General features: G+C 48.0%; 1 protein-coding gene across 3 annotated transcripts in view; it reads left to right on the top strand.

The window, feature by feature from the left end:
• The window catches only part of B4GALT6 (beta-1,4-galactosyltransferase 6), a 54,988-nt gene that overhangs the window by 14,064 nt on the left and 16,899 nt on the right, over positions 1-24,025 (top strand). Inside the window, exons 2-4 of one of the 3 annotated variants that reach the window (XM_059707404.1) lie at positions 927-1,043; positions 9,549-9,662; positions 20,771-20,895. In XM_059707404.1, the coding sequence (XP_059563387.1) occupies positions 927-1,043; positions 9,549-9,662; positions 20,771-20,895 (356 nt within the window). The remainder of the gene's footprint in view (positions 1-926; positions 1,044-9,548; positions 9,663-20,770; positions 20,896-24,025) is intronic. The other 2 variants (XM_059707405.1, XM_059707406.1) reach the window with 2 other exon arrangements.

The following is a 24,025-nucleotide window of genomic DNA, read 5'->3' on the forward strand; positions in this document are numbered from 1 at the left end:
TCCTGCCCGTGCAGCCCCAACACTTTGAGAATTTGCAAGCTTCATATCCATACTGGGCATTACGGTGATTTAGGATATATGTTATGATTAGGTAGGGGATCCTTATCTTTGTGGCATTTTTTGGCTTGAGGGAATTCACATAGAGTTAGAGAAAGTACATTTTATAACTATACTAGAGGCCCGGTGCACGGATTGGTGCACGTGGAAAGTAAATTACTAGTAGAAGGTGGCTGGTGGGGTGGGACTGGGCGAGATGTGCTGGACACGCCCTGGAGCCAACCTCCTGTGGTCCTTCCCTGGCCGGCCACAGCTGGGGCAGCGCTGGGGCTCAAAGGGGCGTCTGTGGAATGAGCGGGGTCCCTCTGGCAGGTGGGGTCCCTCAGGCTGGCCTGTGGGGATCAGGCTGAAACCGGCTCTCCAACATCCACCAAGGGGTCCCGGAGTGCAAGAAGGCACTCTGCAAAGTTGCTGTTGCTGGGCAGCTCCTGTGTTGAGCATCTGCCCCCTGGTGGTCAGTGCATGTCATAGCTACCAGCTGGTCGCTTAGGCTTTTATATATATAGAAGATGATCGCATACTTGTAATAGAATGCCTCTTTGAAATTTCTAAGTATATTTTATAGTAGAAAATAATTTATAGATAAAGGAATTCATCATGATATTTCTGTTTGGTCATTCAGTCTTATCCTATTTGATGGATATCACTACTTTAATTTTTTTCATTTTTATTTTTAAAAAGCAATGTTTTGGTAAGTTTTTGAAAATTTAGAACTAGTCATTTTGTATTTATGTTTTCCCTTTGGACATGTTAATTAAGTCAGTTCGGGTTTATTGGGCAGTTTCCCAATCCTGAACATTTTACTAATTTAAAAAGAAAGCTTACTGTGTCATGATATTCTCTCTCTCTCTCTCTTTTTCCTTTTATAGCCAACACGTATCTCTTTATGGTACAAGCTCGAGGAATAATGTTGAGAGAAAATGTGAAAACGATAGGACATATGATCAGGCTTTACACAAATAAGAACACTACACTCAACGGTACAGGTAAGATTGCTTCCTGCATCAGCTGGCTCTGCTTCTGCCTCTTAGCCTTGTAGTTACAAAGCAGTGACCCATCCTCCAAGCTCTGGTTTTGCCTCCAGGTAACTCCACGTGAAAGATGAGGGTGTCGCCTCCTAAGTGTCCTGGAAAATCCTTTCACTGCTCGAGCCAAGACTGTGACGCATTCTATTCTAGGATCTATAAAGGTCTGAGACCTATATAAAAGTGATGAGGGTTTTGTGCAAAGATACTTAAGTGAATTCTTGCAAACCTGAATTCAACAAAATAGAAAAGCAGCTTGTATTTTTCTAGTTCCTTTGTATTTAAGACTAGAGGCTGGTGCACGGAATTCGTGCACTTGGAGGGGGGGAGTCCCTCAGCCTGGCCTGAGCCCTCTTGCAGTCTAGGAGCCCTTGGGGAGCGGGCCTAAGCCATCAGTCAGACATCTTTAGAGCTGCCGCCGAGGTGGGAGAGGCTCCCGCCACCGCCACTGTGCTCGCCAGCCATGAGCCCAGCTTCTGTGGGAGTGCACTGACCACCAGGAGGCAGCTCCTGCGTTGAGCATCTGCCCCCTGGTGGCCAGTGCGCGTCATAGCGACTGGTCATTCCACTGTTTGGTTGATTTGCATATTAGCCTTTTATTATATAGGATAAATTAACTACAAAAAGAATATTTTATTCATAGTAGCTATTCTGCCCCCCCTTTTAATGTTTATTCTAAGTCCTAAAATGTTTTTCCAACTGTGTCTAGAAAATACTGTTTTTCATTATCAAAGGTTCTTAATCATTTCATGAACTTTTTAGGGGGTAAAGGGGAATTATATAAAATTAGAAATTAGTAGCTGCTCTTGTCTTTTAAAAATATTTTCTGAAAGAATGTTCATTAGAGCTACCTGAGGTTAAAATGTAAGTAACAGGCCAAATTAATGACGGTAAGATGGGTGAGAATGGGTGTCAGTGATGTGCTCCTTTACGCCTGCTCCACACGGTCTCCTGAGAACAGTGGGGTGCCTCTCTAAAGGGCTCAATGGCTGGTGGTCAGCTGTTTCATCCTCTGTATTCTCCTTTTAAACAGTTAAAATTAAAGATTTAATTTGTGTCAACAGTTCCTCAGTTTTGCCCCTGTAAACAACATACACACATACTACACTGATAGGATAGTCTTACCTCCCAGCCACAGATGTTGTTTCTTAAAATGCATGTTAAGGTAGGTGATAGTTTTATACCCTTCTAAAAATTCAAGACTCTAACATACAGATTCTTTTTAAAAAATAATTCTTTATTGTTGAAAACATTATATATGTCCCTCCTCCCCCCCATTGACCCTGTACAGTCCCCTTTCTCCCCTCCTCCCCCCACCTGAGGCCTTCAGCACCCTATTATCTGTGTCCATGGGTTATGCATAGCTGCATACAAGGTCTTTGATTGATTACCTCCCACCTACCCACCCTCCCCTTCTGTTCTGTGCTTCTGTCTCTGGATCCACTCCGTTCATCAGTTTATTTTGTTACTTAGATTCCACATGTGAGTATGATCATGTGATACTTGTCTTTCTCTGACTGACTTATTTCACTTGCATGGTACTCTCCAGGTCCCTCCATGCTGTCTCAAAGGGTAAGAGATTCTTCTTTTTTACTGCTGCATAGTATTCCATGGTATAAATGTACTATCTCTTTTTTATCCACTCGTCTACTGATGGGCACTTGGGCTGTTTCCAGATCTTAGCTATTGTATATTGTTCTGCTATGAATTTAGGGGTGCATACATTCTTTCTGATTGGTGTTTCTGTTTTCTTAGGATATATTCCTAGAAGTGAGATTACTGGGTCAAATGGCAGTTCCATTTTTAATTTTTTGAGGAAACTCCATACTGTTTTCCGTAATGACTGCACCAGTCTGCATTCCAACCAGCAGTGTACTGTGGTTCCCTTTCTTCCACATCCTCGCCAGCACTTGTCATTTGTTGATGTGTTGATGGTAGCCATTCTGATAGGTGTGAGATAGTACCTCATTGTTGTTTTGATTATTTGCATCTCTCTGATGATTAGTAACTTTGAGAATTTTTTCATATCTAACATATAGATTCTTAATTTAATTTCACACATGCTTCTATAAAATCCTTCCTAGTTATTTGCCAAATTTGTGTTATGGTCACCACAAATCAAAACATTCCTAACTGTCTTCTCTTTATTTTATTTTAGAAAGACTGTCTCATTGCTGTTGATGCTTTATTTAGTGAAACTCTCCTTAACTGGTCGTCTTCATTGGTCTTCTGAATAGCAGGCCAATTTTAGGAGAAGCGTATACATCTTAAGAGCTACTTTAGGACTTGTCCTGGTTGAATAAGTTGATTGTAAAGGTGTTCATTAGCAGAGGTAGTAAGCATCTATAAAAATCTGTGTATAATCAAGTTCTTTTCCTGGGGTAGGAGTTTGTTATGTGTGCGAATGTTAAGCATAAGCAGGAGAACTGATTGCTTGGGCAAGATGAACTTTCCCTCAACCCCCTAAAAGTGGGAAAAACAGGAAATCCTTTCCTCTTCTCACCAAGTCATCCTTTCAATAAAGACTGAATAGCCAATGCACACTTGGATTACATTTTGCTTACTTTTTTTTTTTTTAAATCCTCACTCGAGGACATGTTTATGGATTTTTAGAAAGAGGTAGGGAGAGAGAGAGAGCGAGTGAGAGAGAAACATTGATGTGAGAAACAGTGATCCATTGCCTCCTATGTACGCCATGAACCTGCAGCCTGTCGGTGTACGGATGATGTTCCAACCAACCGAGCCATACTGGCCAGGGCAGATGTTTATGAACCTTTGAAAACTCTTCACATGGGTCCTTCATTGGCAGGAAACTGTTCTTGGGAGACAGTCAGCCGTCGCATCAGTTAGGACTTGGATTTGGTTGTAAGAGAGACCCAGCTGCGATGCTTTAAACATATGAGATCTGTTCCCCGTAGAAGAGGTTTGAAGTTGGGGGTGTGGGGGCGCTCTGTCCCCCAGGCAGCCAGGGCTCAGGCTGTGTGTGGGCGCTTGGTCAGTGGGAAGGAGGGAGGGGGGAAGAGAAGAACGAGTAGAGTGCCCTGTGAAGAGCCTTCCAGGAAGCCCACAGCATCTCTGCTGACATCTCAGTGGCCAGAACGCAGTCATGAGGGCCTGGGGCTTACGCCTTTGAGGGGGCCCCTGGTGCTCTGGATGGAAGTCAGGTTCTGTTACAAAGAGAGAGAGAGAGAGAGAGAGAGAGAGAGAGAGAGAGAGAGAGAAGAAAGCAAGTTGGCGTAGGCAGCAACCACGAGCTCTGCCATTTTCATTTATATTGGACAATTAGTCTAGTTCATATATCTACCTAGATACTGGGACATGACATTAACAGAAACATCCTCCCTTTATATGAGGCTTTGGGGGAGAGGGGGGGACATAGTTATAATGCAGTTGTCTATTTCTCTATGAATTTACACTAATATGATCTACCAAAGTGGAGATCATTGCCAATAAGATGCACAGAGAACTGACTGACTTCTAGGGGGAGAATTGATTGACATGCACTGCCTCATTTAAAATTTAATACTTTGATTAGTTCTTAAAAGTTCTCATCGCAAGACAAAAAGTTGTAACTATGTCTGGTGATGGATAGTAACTACACTTGTGGTAATCATTTTGCAACATATACATATATCAAAGCATTATGCTGTACACCTTAAAGTAATACAATGCTATATGTTAATAAAAATATCTTCCTATATAATAAAAGGCTAATATGTAAATTGTCCCCTCGACCAGGAGTTCAACCAGGAGTTGGAGCAGGGGGCAGGGCCAGCCGGGGGGAGGGGCCGCGGTCGGTTGGCCAGCGGATTGGGGGTGGGGCCTGCCGGCCAACTGCCCGCAGCCCCTCCCCCCAGGCTTGCCCCCCTAACCCGATTGGGGGTGGGGCCAACTTACCAACTGCCCGCAGCCCCTTCCCCTGGCTGGCCCAGCCTGATCGGCCCCAGTCAGGGCGAGCCAGCCAGACCCCACCAGTGCACAAATTTGTGCACCAGGCCTCTAGTATAAAAATAAAATGTAACATTTAATGGCAAATAGGTTGTGTCAGTTATAAGTACATTTGATTTCAAAAAGGGGTTTTTACCCCTGTACTTGACTTTCGGAAGCATCACATGTAAATAGATTCCATGTAAAATATTTTTCTTAAAGAAATCACACTCTCTCATAATCAAACGGTGCCTGGCCTTGTGGCTGCGGAGCCAGTTGAATTAAAAAAACCAGATGTACTCAGTGAGCGATGGCGGAAGCAGATGCTGAGGGTCACGCACCGTCAGGGCTGGCGGGTTTGTTCGCAGTGACCCAGCGCCCTGCCTGCTGGAATGGATGCATGTCCTGAGGCCCCCGGACATGGCCAGAGCGCCATGACACGCTGGTGGTAAACAGATTAGGACTCACTGGGTTTCTGTTACCGGCTCACCCTGCCCTTTTGCAGGAAAACCATGGTCCTGGCGAGTCTCCTTGGGCCCTGATCCTTCCCCGTAAGGCCGGGAGGGGACGGGCAGCAGTTCCTCTGTGTTTCCCCTCCCCCGGGTGTGGCTGGGGAGGTGGACCCGTTCATTAGATGAAATAACGTCTCCACTGCAGAGCAGCTGTGGGGACCCGTCTCAGTCGCATCTGCCACGCAAACCCTTTAAAACCGACTTGGAAAGCAGCGGTTCGCCCGGAGGGACCTCACCTCCCTGAAGGAATAATGATTTTGTGGGTTTATTACAGGAGAGCCCCTCAAACCTTAGGTCGTCGTTGGCTCTGGTATCAGTTGTGAAGTGTTCATTTGCAGTCATTTTCTACTGTGTTGCCGGAACTTCATCAGATACTTAAACTCAGAGGGAGTTTAACTTCACAAAAGAGAGGTTCAGACCAGTGGCCGGGGGTGGACAGGCTTCTACAGATAACACGGGGTGACATCCGTGCCACCGGACACAGTGCTCGCGGAGCCCAGGTGCTGCTACAAGCCTGGCTGGGAGTTGAGGGCCGTGCGATCCTTTATAAGCCTGAGGCCGAGAGAACACGTGCAGCTCCAACACTTTCTATTTAAGGGACGTGCAGAGACGGACGCTGCATGATTTTAAGGTGTTTTTAAAAAATGGTTCTTTAAAAACTGATAGGGGCTCCTTTGTGAGAGTCCGTCCTTCTCACACGAAAATAAAAAGTGCGATCCCCCCCCGCGCCCCCCCCCCCCCCCCCCCCCCGCCTCCTGTTGCCACGGACTCCCCAAGGCGCCGTGTTAGCAGCTGTTCGCAGGGACGTCGGAGAGCTCACCTTTTCTGGGAGTTGGGTGTGGATTTCCAAACGCACAGTGTGTGGCCAAGAGAGGGGGTCCAGGCGTTAATGACGAGAATGAATCAGTTCCGCGGAGTCAGGGCACGTCTTCCTGAAAGTTAACTCATGACTGAGGATGTGTGAGGGGTGGCATTTATCTGCCTCGGGTGATGAGCGAGTTGGTCTCTGGAGCCCAGAAAGGCAGTGACGCCCGGGACAACCCGACCCACCGTCTGCCTCCCCTCCTGCAAGTGCACAGCGCGCAGCAGCTGCTCAGCCAGCAGAGCAAGGCCCCGGGAAGGGAGAGGAGGAAGTTATTTTGGGAATAACTTTAAGTTTGATGTCTGTCTAGATATATTTTTTCAAAGCCTCCTACGGAAAGAATCAGAACATTATTGCACTTCCTTATACTTGTGTTGTGTGTCTTTAAATTTCTCCGTCATCCGTGGGTGAGATGAGACGTAGGTGGTGGGCGACTCGAGGGGTGTCTGTGGCTTTAGTCTGTCCCTGGGCACGCAGGACGGTCGCTGTGTCCCCTCCCCCTCCCCTTCGCTGGAGGATTTTCCTCGGCCGCTTCCCGGGCGCCCAGAGAAAGGATCCCCTCCAAGCCTCCCATCCTGGTGGAACAGGTAGCGATCGTCCCATCACCCGTCCCATCACCCGTCCCTGTTTGTCACGTGGGCTTTCTGGCAGCACAGGCATGATGCCCTGCCGCGGTCCTCCCTGGCATTTCCAGGCGGTCCTTTAAAATCGGACCTTCTCCTCCAGCTTCCGTCTCTTCCTGGTCCCCATCAACCTCTGCTTAGTAGCCTGGGGGGGGAGGGAGGGGGTCCAGCAGGTGGCCTGGAGTGGGTGGCATCTCTGCTCCCAGTGCCACCTGGCCCCCAGCTGCATCCCCCTAATTCCATGTTGTAGTTAATCCTCACCAGAGGGTGTTTTTCCATTGACTTTTGGGGGGGGCGGGACGGGGAGAGAAACGTTGATGTGAGAGAGGCACATCAACTGGTTGCCTCCTGCAGGGCAGGGGATTGAGCCTGCAACCGAGGTACATGCCCTTGATCGGAATCGAACCCGGGACCCTTCAGTCTGAGGGCCAACGCTCTATCCACTGAGCCAAACCGGCCAGGGCCCGGTAATTCCATGTTGATGATCAGTGGATATTTGTGTCAGGCAAAGGTGCATAGAGAGGTGTTTGGTTTTCTTGGACGCTTCTCACGTACGTGCTCCATATTCCGTGTCCAGGATTCTACCATTTTCCACAGTGAGATGGGGTGGCGTGGCCTGTTGAGTAAGATAGAGGATTTGGACCCGCAGCCTCTGGCTTGCTGGTCACTGACAGGCTGCACTTTTTAAAAAATATATATATTTTATTGATTTTTTTTACAGAGAGGAAGGGAGAAGGATAGAGAGTTAGAAACATCGATCAGCTGCCTCCTACACCCCCCCCCCCACTGGGGATGTGCCCACAACCAAGGTACAGAATCGAACCTGGGACCCTTCAGTCTGCAGGCCGACACTCTATCCGCTGAGCCAAACCAGTTAGGGTGACAGGCCTCACTTGTAAGTCAGAGGCCTGTTCCCCCGTCTCCTACCTCCCTCACGCAGGCAGTTCTGTAGGTCGCACGCTCAGAGCAGATACTCCAGATGGAATAAGAGTGTTCACATGTTCCAGAAGTTTCTGCCCGAGCTTCATTTCCTGCAGGCCCAGGAGACAGAACGTAGTGTCATCAGCCATTTGCACCTCTCACCTCTTGCTCCCTGCATGTGGGGCTCATCCCCTTAGGCCGGCTTCCTCTCACAGGGCAGGACCCCGGCAGGTCGGACGTTAGTTCCAGGAGGAGGCCGACAGGTGATCTCTTGGCTCCAGGTAGAAAACTCCTCAGGCTCCGGCTGTCCCCGTCTGGGTCCGGTGCTCACCTGAGCCCGCTGCTCAGAGCTCCGTTAGTGCATCTGTCTACGGGCTCTCAGCTCTCAAGCCATTTCTCTGACTGAAATCGGACACGGCCCCAGGAGGTGGGCACAGGGGAGCAACCATGCTACCTTACCCTGCACCACCATGCTGGTGTGTGTTGAGATCAAGGATTTGAACTCAGCACTTGACCTTGGGGCTCTGGACCGGTTCCCCCTGCGTTACAGCTTGCTGAACCTGAAGATAGTGGACCTACTGTGGTAACAGCTCGGGCTCCCCAGGGAACAGGCCAGGGCTGGAAGTGACTGACGTAAGGTTTGAATTGGGCCGTGTTACAGAAGCGAGTTGAGGGGGTAACTTGCAGTCCCCTGTGTGTGGGTGGTGAGAACGCACTCCCCCCACGCCTGGGCTGCGTGGGTGCTCGAAGCCGTGCCTGTCTGTGTGGTCGTCGAGCACCCCTGGCTGTTGTGGTGGAGAGGATTCCCGCGTCCCTGGTGTACGGCCATCTCCGCCCTTTCCATCTGGTCAGCCAGGGAGGGGTGGGAGCAGGTGTCCCATGCGGCCGCCAGTGGGCCTGTATGGCTGCGCGCGGGTCAGGCCGGCTGCTCTCTGGGCCTGTCCCAGGGTTCCCTGGGGACACCTTGCTGAGAGGCCCCTTCTGGCGGCAGTAAATGATACATGGAGGAGGAGCCATGGCAACCGCATTTTGCTTTTCGCTCGTTCTTTATAGGAAACTAGAGGCCCGGTGCATGAAATTTGTGCACATGGGGGTGTCCCTCAGCCTGGCCTGCACCCTCTTTCAATCTGGGACCCTCGGGTAGGGTCTCTAGGCCTGGCCGGTGATCAGGACCTAGTGGGACTTTCCTCCCCTCGGCTGCCGGCAGCTGACCCCACCCTTGCTGCTGCCACTGCTTGCCATTTGTGTGGTGCTCCTCCCTCCTCTTGCCACCGGTTGCCTCCCTCTGTGGGCGACAGGCATGGGGTGCAATTGCTTGGCTGGCTGGGGCAATCATGGGGGAGATGGAGGGGCCCCCCCGACAAATCGCATCACACCCACCTTGGCTGGCCTGGCGCCAGTGCGTGTCATAGTGTGGTCGTCCGGAAGGTCTTCCGGACGGTCGTTCTGCTGTTCGGTCGTTCGGTCGATTTGCATATTATGCTTTTATTGTTATAGATTCCTTTTAAGTGCTTCTGTAGATTGCATATTGCAGATCTTCTCACAGTGACTATAACATATTTCAAACTAGAAGCAAAGCCAAAGGCAGTTTTTGGTTGTAACTTTTTTCTCTCTCTCCAAGATTATCCTGAAGGCAGTAATTCAAGTGATTATCTTGTTCAGACAACAACGTATCTTCCGGAAAACTTCACGTACTCTCCATACCTCCCCTGCCCAGAAAAACTGCCTTACATGCGTAAGTGTCACTAATTTGACTTAACTGTTTGCTTGTAATTATGATAAAATAATAAAAGTCACATGATGTGAGCATGCCAGGTGCACATCATTACTATGGTGCTGATGCTTATACTGTGTAGCATGCTGTTCAATTTTTTTTTTTTTTTTGCAGGGTTAGGGGGTGGGTTTAAGGATTTTTTTGAAGAGGGAGGGAGATTGAAAAGCTAAAGAGAAAGCTTATCCCTTACCCAGAAGTAACCTCTATTGTGAGTTCGATGTGTTTTCTTAGTTTATTTTAAAATTACTTTAAAAAATTATCACCCAAGGATATGTTTATTGATTTTAGAGAGAGAGGAGGGGGTGGGGGAGAGAAAGAGAGAGAGAGAGAGAGAGAGAGAGAGAGAGAGAGAGAGAGAGAGAGAGAGAAACACCATTGTGAGAGAGTAACATTGACTAGTTGCCTCCTGTGTGTGCCCCGACCTGCTGGGCCCCCATCAGGGTTTGAACCTGCAACCTAAGTATGTGCCCTGACTGGGAATCGAACCTGCAAGTTCTCAGTTTATGGGATGACACTCCAACCAACTGAGCCACACAGGCCAGGGCTAAAATTACTTTTTATATAGATAGATGGCTGGTTAGAAAATGTAAATGTTTCAGAGGTTTTAAGAATTTGAATAAATGGCTTTATGTTACATTTCATTCTGCAAATTGCTCTTTTTACTTAATAATTTTTGAGAACCATGCAGGTGGGTACATGTAGATCTGTCTCTTTCATTCACTGCTGTACAGTGCGTCTTTGAATAAACGTACCTTGTATCTCATGTACCTGTCTCCCTGCTGATGACGGTCTAGGCTGTTTCCACGTTTGCTGTCACCAAGCAGTGTGTGAGGAGCACCAGGCCGACGTCTTTGAACATGTGTGTGTGTGCTCGAGGGCTCACCCAGAGTGGAGTTGCTGGGTAGGCTGGCCTGGTTCTGTGCCAGAGCAGCTGTGCCAGTCCATACCCCCACGCCAAGCACGAGGGTGCCCCTGTGATGTTGACGGACTCTTTTTTAAATTTCGCTAATCTGCAAATAAAAATGACATCTCGCTCTTTCAGCTTTTGCTTTCCTCAACACTCGGGGGTTTAAGGAACTCGTCATGTGACTCTGAGTGGTTTTGACTGTTCTGTCATCATGTCCTTTATCAGTTCCTTGTTGGTTAATGAGGCTTTTGCATTGGTCACTGGGAGTCTTTTCATACATGTTCTGGGAGTGACCTGTTGTCTGCCACCCTGCTGTAATACCTTTCACAGTCCCTGGGTTTCTTCATTTTGCGGATGAAGTTTATTTTACGACAGTTTAACATTGTGATGTTTTCAAGTGCACCAGTCACTTTAAGGTTTTTGCTTTTTGTGTGTGTTAAGAAAGCTTTCTGTACCCCGATGCCATGCAAATGCTCTCCTTTATTTCCTTCTACTAATTTTATAATTTTGTTTTAAAAAAACTTTTGTGTAGAAATCAAGATATTGTATTTTAAATATATATATTCTTCAAAATTATGAAGAGAATACATTATCACTACTAAACATTACAATCACTCAGAGGCAACATGGCTATTATTTTGGCTTCTTTTTCTTTGTATTCCCTTTTAAATATACTTTATACATATGAGTTTATATCTTGATTTTTATATAACTAAAAATCTAAATTAACATATTTTTGAATTACTTGTGTATCATTGTGTTCTCATGTCCTCAGTACCTAAGGGTGTTTTTTTATGTCTTGACCTGAGTTGACTGAGGAATGTGGCCTTTGTCTCCTGTATTTGTAGGATTCTTTTCCATTTGTAGTTCATAGATATTATAGACTTGTAATAAAAAGAAAGATTCCCCTTTTAATACCAGCTAAGGCCGTGGTTCTCAAATTTTGGCCCGTGTCAAAATCCCCAGTCGTCTTATAAAACACGGACCACTGAGCCCCACCCTCAGATTTCAGAGTCAGCAGGTCCGGGGTTCTCGTGTCCGACGGCTCCCAGGTGACCTGGATGCTAGTGACTTGGGCCACGTCCTGAGACCCGCTGACCTGGAGTTCTGGTCTCCCTTCGGCCGCACACAGCCTGGGGGCTTTCATAACTCTCCGCCGACCCCTGCGTTTCTGGCTTCACTGATCGGACACGGCGCCCAGGTATTTCTAGTAAAAAACCCTCAGTAGATTCTGAGCGTAGGGCCCCTTTACTTTGTTACTGCAGCCTTGGTTTTCTGAAAATGAATGTTTCTGTCTGCTGGGCTGAGAGCTCTGAGCAGTGCGCTGTTGAAATATTGATGACAGTAATTGCATTTGCATAATTCGCATATTCAAGGCTTACAGCTTTCAGGAAATCCTCCCGTTGGGGTTAGTTGCCATTTTCTCCATCAGCGCTTTGGAAGTGCTAATGAACAGCTCACAAGCACTGCCTGCCACGCCTTCCGGGGCCTCCTCCAGCCCCACTCGCCATCCCTCAGTGACGCTGGAGCGAGGGCCTGGCTGCTCTGCACTGCCTGCCCCGTGGGCTCTTCTGGTTTGTTGTTCTGAGTATTCTCTTTTAATCTTTATTGTTGAAAGTATTACATAGGTCCTCCTTTTCCCCCATTAACTTCTTCCAGCCCGCTCTCTCCCCGCCCCAGGCCCTCACCACCCCATTGTCCGTGTCGTGGGTGATGCATCTATGCAGACAAGCTCATTGGTTGATCTCTTCCCACGCACCCTCCCTTGCCTTCCCTCTGAGGTTGGACAGTCTGTTCATGCTTCTGTGACTCTGGGTCTGTTTTTTGCTTTCGATCATCAGTTTATTTGGTTCATTATCCCTGTGTGTCTTCGTGCTGCTGCCCCTTTCCTCAGTCTTTTTTTTTTTTTTTATAAATCTTTATTGTTGAAAGTATTACATATGTCCCCCCCTTTTCCCCCATTGCCCTCTCCCACCTTCAGTCTTTTTTTTTTTTAATATGTCTTTATTGATTTCAGACAGAGGAAGGAATAGGGAGAATCATTAATTGGCTGCCTCCTGCACGCCCCTACTGGGGACCGAGCCCGCAACCCGGGCATGTGCCCTGACCAGGAATCAAACCGTGACCTCCTGGTTCATAGATCAACGCTCAACCACTGAGCCATGCTGGCTGGGCTGCTCCTGTCTTGCATTCTTCTACAAGAGAGGGTCACACTCGTCTGGTCCGCTACCTGCTCACACAAGACCTCCTCGTGGGCAGCCGGTTTGAGTCCAGCACCAAGTGCTTGTCCAGTTAGCTGTGGCCACAGTGACAGGGTTACTGGGCAGGAGATATGGCCGCATACAGGTGACTCCGTGGAAAGGGGCCATGGGCTCAGCCAGCACAATGAGGCTCCTGCCGAGAGCGCCTGGCGTGGGCCGTCCAGGAGGCCCCTTCGCTAGTGCGAGTGTTTGCCAAGGGGGCCTCCGTTTCCCTGTGTGTGAAGTCGGATCGCAGTATCCACCTCAGAGCGTTGCAAGGATGAACAGCAGCGCAGCGCTCGAAGCCTGACTGGAGTTAATTCCATATTCCCTTTCCTTCTCCTCGCTTCTCTAAATGGCGTAGTCAGGCTGTGTAGTGATGAAGGGAATGAGAGACCTGGGAGATATGTGTGGAGTCGGAGAGTTGTGTAGTTGTCTGTGCGTCCTTAAATTCATTTAATTAACAAGGTTATTTCCCCGCGATGGTAGACCCAGCATAATAACATTCCTGAGTGTAAAATCTTATTATAATATCACACAAAATAATTGAATACAATACCTCCCCAAATAATAGTTATAGGAAGCTCTGCGTAAGATTAAGATCTACTTAGGCAAAAACCACTCAAGTGTGAATGGTACTTCATTTTCTTAACAATCACCAAAAGTGAAGTTAAGGCTTAAAACTGGTGAGCTTGATTATCTAGCTGTGACTTCTTTTTGCTTTTTCTCTAGTGAAGCGATGAGACTTTCCATTGCATTATCGTAAAGATAACATCTGAAATTCCCAATAGGAATTCAGATAAAACTGATTTCATGGATTTCAGCAATATTTTATATTCAGCCAGTTACATCATACAGTCTATTTTAATGTGATTATTTACACACTGTGAGTGAATACTCCTTGTTACGTTAGTACTTGCAGATTCTCCAGATGGCAAATACACGTTCATTTAAAATACAATTTATGGGAAACTGTCTGTGCTAACAAAGTGAAATAGAAACTTCACTTTTCTGAGAGCTAACAGGCAGTGACTGCGTAGCATGGATGGATGCTTTGCTTCTTCTGGGTGAGGTCGAGATGGAAAGTGTCAGTTGTGCACTTTGCTTTAAAATAGAGATAGGCTGACCTGTGATTTTCCTGACTTTTCATTCTTATTCCAATAGAACACATTTGCAGTGGCTTTTATATTCTGTCCTTACTGTTTGTGGAATAGCTCCTTTTAGGGGTTAACCCAGACAGTTTCTATAGTTGCTAGTTTTCTTTCTTTTTTTTAAATATACTTTTATTGATTTCAGAGAGGAAGGGAGAGGAGGAGATAGAAACATCAATGATGGGAGAGATTCATTGATTGGCTGCCTCCTGCACGCCCCACCCTGGCGATAGAGCCCTGGGCATGTGCCCTGACCAGGAATCAAACTGTGACCTCCTGGTTCATAGGTTGATGCTTAACCACTGAGCCACACCAGCCAGACTAGCCTTTTCAACACAACAAAAGCTACAAGGACGTTTTGAGATGAATTTAGATCAGTGGTTCTCAACCTTCTGGTCCTTTAATACAGTTCCTCATGTTGTGGTGACCCCCAACCATGAAATTATTTTCGTTGCTACTTCAATAACTGTAATGTTGCTGCTGCTATGAATCGTCATGCAAATATCTGATATGCAGGATGGTCTTAGGCGACCCCTGTGAAAGGGTCGTTCGACCGCCAAAGGGGTCGCGACCCACAGGTTGAGAACCGCTGGTTTAAACAATTCAAATGAAAATCAGCCAAGAGGGAAAAGGTTAGCAAGCAAACTTCAGGAAAGCTCAAATCATGATTAATGTAACAAACCGTCAAGCATATAGTTATCGTTGACAAGGGACGTGGGAGTCACTTTCGAGTAGACAAGCAGTTGTTGAGCCGAGGCTGCACACGCAGCGGGCTGGGCTCTGTTGGTCGTAGGGGCAGGAGGAGAAAAGCTAAACCTGACCTGTGTGGCCAGCTGGGCAGATAACGGGCTCAGAGAAAGGCAGTGAGCTGACGGCCACGAAAGGGTTATGTGTAAGGAAGGAAGCCAGACAGCACTTCATTCCCGAAGGAAAAGGGAGATTCCAGAGAGAGGGGCCCCGGGAAGAGGGGACGGGGACAGCGTCACAGCACCGGAGGCCCTGCGCCCAGGAATGAGGGTGGCCCTGTGACGGAGCGGGGTGTAGTGGGGCGTGTGGGGGAGAAGGCTGGACAGGGAACGGAAGGGCCTTGTAAGGGACTGAGCAGTCCGAGGGCTTTCTGGGCTCCATGACTCCCTAGGCGCCCATGCGGTGAGCTTCAGAGGGAGTGGAGCCCCGCGTGTGTAAGCCTCGGGTTGCGACATGGCCTGGTCTTCATCTCTCTAGGGTGCGGGTGCAGAGCTTTCCAAGGTCCAGGGGCAAACAAGGAGAAAGCAGAAACAAGCCAACAAAAACCCCGCTGCTCTAGTGACTGCAACATTCATTAGCTTCAAGTAGATGAAGGATGGATTCGGATGGTACTTCAGAAAGATGGTACTTCTCATGAGAAGTTGAAAATGGATGAAAACGGGGAAATACTGGATCAGGAAGACCAGTGAGGAGACTTCTGTAGGGCCCAGGAGGAATGACAGGGGCATGTGCCCGGGTGGTGGCGTTGGAAAGAGGAGGCGGCTGTTGACCAGATGGTCGGTGGTGACCGACCGAGGGACCAGGGTTAATTTCCAGGTTCCTGGCTTGGTGACCGTGAACTGAAGCAAACAGTGCAGGATCAGCACCGCGTTCGGAGAATGGGGAAGTGAATGAGTTCAGTGCTGGGCTGTTTTGTTTAAAGCTCAGGAGGGGTAACTTGAGGTCTGAATGTCATCAGAGGGGCCTGAGCTGGAGACAAGAGGAAGTGAGACTAGAAGGAGGCTAAGAGCTGGTCCCTGGGGGACATCAGCCCGGGAGATGGAGGAACCGGAGAACAGTGTCCCGGAAGCCAGTGGGGAGAGCACTCCAGGAGAGAGTGTTGCGTCTTGTCCTGTATCTCAGGAAGCAGGTAGAATGAGCAACCGGAGAGCCATTGAACTTGGCAGGTAGAACATGAATGGGCACCGCAGCAAGCACAATGTCATAGAGTGGTGGGTAAGAAGCAGAATACACTGTCCTGAGAAGTGATTCAGAAATACGTAAAAACTAATTGGTTAAACAAAAAGTTTGCTGGAAAAGGCAAGGAGAATGGGGTTAAGGGATCGTGGAAGGGGGATGGTTAAGGAAAGAACAACGCAGAAAGAGATGGACTTGAGGGTTAGGTGTTGTGGGCAGAAACTTCGGAGAGACGAGGCCTGGGAATAAGGGGGCACAAGGGAATGTCCTCAGGGCCACATCTGGGGGACGTGCCAGGAAACAGAGGTGCTCGGGGTGAAGAATGAGCTTCGGGAAGCAGTAGGGACACCACCTGCTCAGAGGCAGGGGCACCGTTATTTGGAGGTGCGGTGGAGAAAAGTGGGGGCTCATGCCTGCCGCTCTCATGTTCCTGGTAAAGTAGGAGGCCACGCACACATGAGGGGCGACCAAGGAGGACCGTGCCTCTTAGGAGGGAGGAGTGAATATTTAACAAGTTGTGGGGAAATGAGAAGTGGAGGCAACTGGTCATGAATTAAAAGACGGCTAGCCAAGGGATCCCCCCCCCCACCCCCGTGACGTCAACATGCACATACAAGGTGACATCAGTTTCGGATGATGGCTTACTCTCTTCAAAGCAACATGTGAGATACTGCCACCAGATGATGGGGTTCATCCGTGTGCTTCGGTGGTATTTCTTGGGTGGGGAATTCAAACTTGGAAAGTTGTGGATCAGGCGTGGCAGGTCAGGAGGGGGAGGAAGTGTGAGTGTGTGCAGGTGTGCAGGTGTCTTAATCCAGCAGATTCAGCATCTGGTGAAGGCCCTTCCTGGCTCACAGGTGGCCTGGTCAGGGCCCAGGCCCAGGTTGTGGGCTCCACCCCCCGCAGGGGGCGTGCAGGAGGCATCCGATCAATGATTCTCATCATTGATGTCTCTCTCTCTCCCTCTCCCTTCCTCTCTGAAATAAAAAATATATACATACATACATACATACATACAGTGGGGCCTTGACTTACGAGTGTCCCAACTAACGAGTTTTTCGAGATACGAGCCGTCTCTCGGCTGATTTCTTGCTTTGAGTTACGAGCTAAAATTCGGGTTACGAGCCAGCTTCAGATACCCCACCGCTAGTTGGCGCAGGGAACGTCACAGTGAACGCCACATCAGCCCAGCATCACGTGTCTCACTCGTTCACTTTAAGATTTGACATACGAGTAATTTGAGTTACGAGCTCCGTCACGGAACGAATTAAACTCGTAAGTCAAGGCCCCACTGTATATTAAAAAAAAGAATCACATTTTAATAGAAAGCACTGCCCTGTGGTTTGGGCCTGCGCATGCCTAACAGACCCCGACCCATCCAGGTCCCGCATCCCCAAGTGGGAGGCGTTGTGGCGTGTCTTGCAAATTCAGCATTGGGCTTACCGTCTTGAGAGCACAGTCTCACCTACAAGCGCCCATGTCTGTACAGCCGGCTTAAGTACCTCATTTACACGCCTGTGGAAACTTCGGCGTTAGGAAGTCACAGCCCGGGCCTGCCTCGCCCGGCGTGCAGCGCGGTTAGTTATTCTTGCCCATGACAGAAGCAGGCTGGCCCCCAGGCCTTGTTGCCAAGACTGACAGGGAGCTGCCCGCGACCTTCATTCTCCACTTCACCCTCTCGCGGACTGGCAGCCCCCCTTTTCTTCGGGCTCCCAGTTCCCCTGCTCTCCCCTTCCTATCCCCAGCCCCAGCTCCCACATGGTGAGTGAGGCTTTGATAAATGACATTATTTACATGTATGTGCTGATGGAGTTCCCTGCTGGGTAAATGGATTTTTTTTTTAAATTTTGTTTTATTGCTTAAAGTATTACAAAGAGTAGTACATATGTCTCCTTTTTTTTCCCTCCCTTGACCTTCCCCCGGCCTTTCCTACCCCCAGTGTCTTGTGTCCATTGGTTATGCTTATATGCATGCATACAAGTCCTTCGGTTGATCTCTTACTGCCCTCCCCCCCCCCCCAGCCTTCCTGCTGTAGTTTGACAGTCTGTTGGGTAAATGGATTTCAGCCAATACATTTATTTTCCATCTTTTCATCTCTAACTGCAAAAAGAGTGCACGTGTTCTCACTGGGAAACCTCAGATGTAGCTTCGATGGACTGAGGGCAGGGAGTTCTCTGTGGAGCTGGGATCCTTGCTCTTCAGTTGCCCTTGACCTCTCCGCAGGTTGCAGCCAAGGGGGCTGCGTCCTCTCCTGCTTGTGAACACTGGACCACTGTCGGGCGGAACCCGAACGGGGGAAGCCCCACGTGTGCAGGAGGTGGAAGTAGCCTTCCTGGGTGCAGTGGAGGGGCCCCCGAGTCCTCCCTCTCCTGACACAGGCTCACCTTGAGGGATTCTTTCTACTGGGGACAGTTTGGAAACCGCGTCACCACTAGTTCTGCTCAGGGCCTCTTCCTGGCCACCGTCTCTACCAGTGATGGCGAACCGATGACACGCGTGTCAGAGGTGACACGCAAACTCATTTTTTTGGTTGATTTTTCTTTGTTAAATGGCATTTAAATATATAAAATAAATATCAAAAATATAAGTTGTTGTTTTACTATGGTTGCAAATATCAAAAAATTTCTATATGTGACACGGCACCAGAGTTAAGTTAGGGTTTTTCAAAATGCGGACACGCCGAGCTCAAAAGGTTCGCCATCACTGGTCTAGACTGTGCTTTCTCCCTTCCCTTCCTGTGAACAGGATCTTCACTTAACCCCCCCCCCCCGCCCCCCAAGAATGAGTGTTGATTCTTTCTGTTCTCTCTCTGTGATTGCACCTTCACTGTTCCCGTTCCCACAATCCAGAAAAAAACGTTGCTCTTACCTCTGGCATGCCAACCTCATGCCACTGGGTCATCTTGGGTCGTCAGCCAGCACGTTGCTAGGGTTTCGGAGCGAAGAGCAGAAGCACAGACGAAAGCTGCTGAGGGACTCTGAGGAATGTGAGGGGGTGGCAGCCAGGAGTGAGTGGTGGACACGGGAGGCCCTGGTCATTGGGGAGCAAGATACAGGGCTGCCTCTTCTCTCGCCAGCACACGGGTGTGCAAGAGGCAAGTTACACTGCAAACGGTCCTGGAGAAACTCCCAACAGTCATGGTGATTACAGCTGTTGAAGCATTAAAGCTGGAAGAAAGGCCCCCAAATTGGTTTAACAGTGCATACAGAACACCAGCCTCAGTGACTTCTATGAGCTGCATATCATTTAGCCTGATTACTGTCATTTTAGCAATCCAGCATACTATTCAATGCATCAGATTTATTTGTGTGCATTTCAGTTGATTGCAGGGCCAGATTTTGTATTTGGTTCTAAAAGACCACAAACATTGTCAGCAGAACAGGCAGATAGAAGATTGCGAATTTTTTCCTAAGTTACTTGGTGAAACCCAGGCATCTTCATTTTATTTTTATGTTTTTGTTTTTAATTCTTACCCGAGGATATTTTTCCATTGATTTTTCATAGAGAGTGGAAGAGAGAGGGAAAGACAGACAGAAGCATCCATGTGAGAGAAACTCATCGATGGGCTGCCTCCTGCACATGCCCCAACCAGGGCCTGGGCTGGAGAGGAGCCTGCAACCGAGGTCCATGCCCTTGACTGGAATCGAACCCGGGACTCTTCGGCCCGCAGTTCGACCAGACATTGCACTTTAGAATACTTCTTCCCAGCACGCCTGCCTCCGTGCTTCAGGGAAGCCCCTCATGGAGAGGGGGCTGGGGGGAGAGGTGGCTGAGGAAGCCTCTGGAATAGAGGAGCAGAAGCGAGGAAAGGTTGCCTGTTTGACTCCTGGTCAGGGCACATGCCCGGTGGTGGGCTCGATCCCCTGTAGGAGACAGCTGATCAGGGTTTTGCTCTCACACTGATGTTTTTCTCTCTCTTCCTCTCCCTTCCTTTCTTTCTAAAAATAAAAATTAAAAATCTTTAAAACAATTTGCAGAATTGTGTTTGCAGACTTTCTCTCTTAAAAATGACAGTAATAGTAGCTGACATTTGTGAGTGAATACCTTTGTGCTGACACTCTGCTCAGTCCTTCACACTCTATTTCATTTAATGCAGTGGTTTTCAACCTTCTGGCCCTTTAAATACAGTTCCTCATGTTGTGACCCAACCATAAAATTATTCTCGTTGCTACTTCATAACTGTAATGTTGCTACTGTTATGAATCGTCATGTAAATATCTGATATGCAGGATGGTCTTAGGCGACCCCTGTGAAAGGGTCGTTCGACCACCAAAGGGGTCACGACCCACAGGTTGAGAACCATTGATCTGATGGGTACAACCCCTTTGGGAGGCAGGCAGTACCATCGCCACTTACCCACGGGGAAACCGAGGCACGGAGAAGTGAAATAATGTCTCCCATCGACAGCTTCTGGTCAGGCTGACTGCTGAATTCATTACCTCTTTGGTGCTGTGCTGTTGTGTCCCCTCTGTCGACTGTGTTGAAATTAAACATAATGTTTAAATAACTTCAATAGCTGTTAAACTGCAATGATGTGCAAAGTTGAAATGACATGCAAACATTTCCCAAAGGCTATGAAAATATTCATTACTCAAAACCAAAAGGTTACATATGTTGTTTTTTTTAGGTTGACTTACTAAAGGTAATGATAGAGTGACCATATAATTTGTCATGCAAACTAAAATGGAAAGGGGGTGATACTGACAATTATGTGGTGATAGCAGGAACGAACCGTACTGCTCTGGCAGCTGAGTTATGCCGCTCACCCTGCAGAGTGCTGGCTTGTCTTACTTCATCTTTGAGGCAAAAAAAGTATTAAAACCATTCTTCCTGTTCTTGGCCTTCCAGGGGGATTTCTCAATGTCAACGTAAGTGAAGTCAGTTTTGATGAAATTCATCAACTCTTCTCCAAGGATGTGGACATTGAGCCCGGAGGACACTGGAGACCGAAGGACTGCAAGCCCAGGTGGAAGGTGAGGCACGTTTGCTCGTGAGCAGTGCGACATTGCTGTGCCTCCGAGGAGACGTGTGCTTGATTGAGAATACACAGTGAATTAGCTTTAGGTCTGGATGGATTAAAGAAATCAACACTTTTATATTTAACTAGAGGCCTGGTGAAATTCGTGCACAGGTAGGGTCCTTAGGCCTGGCCGGCGATCAGACCCATCTGTGGGATGACTGGCGGGGCGATTGGGGGGGGGGCCCCTGCTGGTACTCGCCTTGGCTGGCCTGGGGCCTGTGTGCTGGGGGCAGCGCCTGCGTTGAGCATCTGCCCTCTGGTGGTCAGTGCGCGTCATAGCAACTGGTTGTTCTGCCGTTCGGTCGATTTGCATATTAGGGTTTTATTATATAGGATGCATAAATATTCATAGTTCAAATGCCATTTAATATTGTTCCTCAGGAAGACTGTAACTGTATCTTCACATGTAAAGTGTATGCTCACGTGTTATCACCAGTCTCCACATGTAAAGTGTATGCTCATGTGTTATCACCAGTCTTAGAGATCCCGTAGCAGTGCTGTTCTGTCTGGAGGAGAGGCCGTGATTGCTCTGCCTCCTGCACCACCTGTCCCTAGTGCTTGCTGACACCTGAGGCATGGCCCCTCCAGGTCCGGGAGCCGGTGCCAGCACATGGGGAGGGTAGTAACGTCCTGGTTTCCGCTTGGGTCCAACATTGGGGTTTTCAGGCTCGGTTCCTCTGAGCCCAGAATTCTAAAGAGGCCGCTCAGAGGTCCCTGTGAGACAGAAAGGAGAGTGCTGGGCTCTTCGCCTGTTTCAGAAGGCAGATCACAGACTTCCTTTTCAGATATGTTTTTATTGATTTCAGGGAGGAAGGGAGAAGGAGAGAGAGAGAGAGAGAGAGAGAGAGAGAGAGAGAGAGAGAGAGAGAGAGAAACATCAACGATGAGAGAGAATCATTGATCAGCCGCCTCCTGCATGCCCCACACTGGGGATCGAGCCTACAACCCAGGCATGTGCCCTGACTGGGTATTGAACTGTGACCTCCTGGTTCATAGGTCGTCGTTCAATCACTGAGCCACGCCGCCTGAGCCAGAGTACCAACTTTTTATCTCTTTGTTATGTCGGAATTCTACTTAATGTTTTATTTGAAAAACTGTAAAGGGAAGAGCCTGCCTCTGCTGCTAAAAGCACGGTAATAGACAACCCCGACTTAGCCTCGACTTGCTCTCACGACTATGACATTGGTTAAATGCACAGCCAGGCGATGTTTTTATGGTTGAAGAGGAAGTGGTACTGACGCAAGTCAACTGAAAACTACATATGATTAAATCAAAGCTTATGTCCTAAAGGACTGTGAGGTCACCTTAATCTGGGAGTCATTTCCAACTTCTCTTTTGAAATCTTAGTATTCTGCTGGAATGTTGGTGGGTTTTTCTGGTGTACAAGAACAATATCACTGCTGGGGAGGAGAAGTCTGTGCTGTTCAGCTTATGATAAAAGTCCTTTCCTTAATTGGCCTTGAGCTCTTCGTGTTTGGGCAATGTGTCTCTTCTATATCTGCGCTCCCAAACTTGGAGCATGTTGTCATACCCGGGGTGGGCAAAAGTAGGTTTACAGTTGTGAGTCTGCGAAACAGGGTTTGCTCTTGTAGTATTACGAATTCTTGTGTTGTTAGTATTACAGCTGTAACCTACTTTTCCCCACCCATATACGGCAAACACCAAAAACAGCTTCATTGCACTGAGTTTATGTGACAAATAAAAGCCACGTTCAGTTGGGAGGCTGCCTAAAGGAATTCCAGTACAAATGTTGGGGAAACATTCTATTTTACTAACTGTCCTCTGCTATTTTCCAGATCAGATTTGGTTAATAAATGAATCTTTCCATACTTCCTAATTGACTTTCCTTCCATTTGTATATATAATGTGGCCCAATTTCTATAACTCCCACTTTTTAAACACGTGCTGGGCAGATACATTGTTTATCTGATTTGGATGATGACCGTGTATGTTGGATGCGATGAAGACGAGCCCCTCAGTCGCAGGCTGTGGGTTAGCAGGGAGGGGTCCTCACACATACACTCGTGTGGGCTCGGGGCGGCCCTCGGGAGTGCGCTGTGTGCCATCGCAGAGGGTGATTTGGGATTAGAGAAACGAAGTATTCCTGTCTGTTCTCCAGAGCTCCCTACCAGACACTGGACTTTAAATGTTATGGCTTGTTTTCTTCTCACTTTCCAGCAGACAGGTATAGGGTGTCCCAAAATTCACGCAAGAAGTAATTTTGATAGAAAACACAGCTTTATAATTAAAAATTGTAAATTTTTTATTGATTCATAAAGTATACAGCATAGGGTTATGTATGGAATAGCACATCGGGTAAATGGCCTCCACGGCTTTGCTGGCACATACGCAAAGCTGTGGTCTTCATTGGTCTTCATTGTCCCTGCTCCTGGGCCATCATTGGTACTTGGTAATGCTTATCAAATTGAAGGGATTGAAATCAAAGGGCAACAGATATTAGAATCTGATTCAATAAACCAAGTAAAATTAGGCTTTTATTTTTTTGTTGTTGTTGTTAATGCTTACGCAAAATTCAAATCTTGCGTGAATTTTGGGACACCCTGTAGACGCACATAGGGAGTTTTGACTTAGAGATTTCAGTAGGCTGTCAGTGTTGTCCACGCGAACCTGTGGACAGCCGTACGGAAAGTGGAGTTCCTAGGAGCAAGCTAACTGAGGGATCTAAAAATCAGCTCATTTATTTAGGAGCTGCGTGGCAATGCTGCTTTTAGTTCAGCTTTGCGCAGATCCTGCTGAGAATACAGTCTCTGGTTCCGAGGTGCTCAGGTAAAGGCGTGAGGGGAAGTTCGGGGCTCACTCAGAGGTGGCCTGTCCTTGCCATAGTTAGTTAACTAAGCGGCCCTCCTCCCTGCCACTTCCGTTCAACAGTGTCCCATTCGAGCCTTGCAACAGAGCTGAGGGGACGGGGAGAGAAGGAATAACTAGATTTATGTTAAACATTGCTACTAACTTGATTCTTAACATTTGAGGGGCTTTTTTAAAAACACGTAAAAGATCCACTAATGAACGGCTAGTTCCTGGGAACTGAGCTCTAAAACCAGGGATTTCAGCCGTTCCCGGCA

This window comes from Myotis daubentonii, chromosome 8 (genome assembly GCF_963259705.1).
Source record: "Myotis daubentonii chromosome 8, mMyoDau2.1, whole genome shotgun sequence".
NCBI lineage: Eukaryota > Metazoa > Chordata > Mammalia > Chiroptera > Vespertilionidae > Myotis > Myotis daubentonii.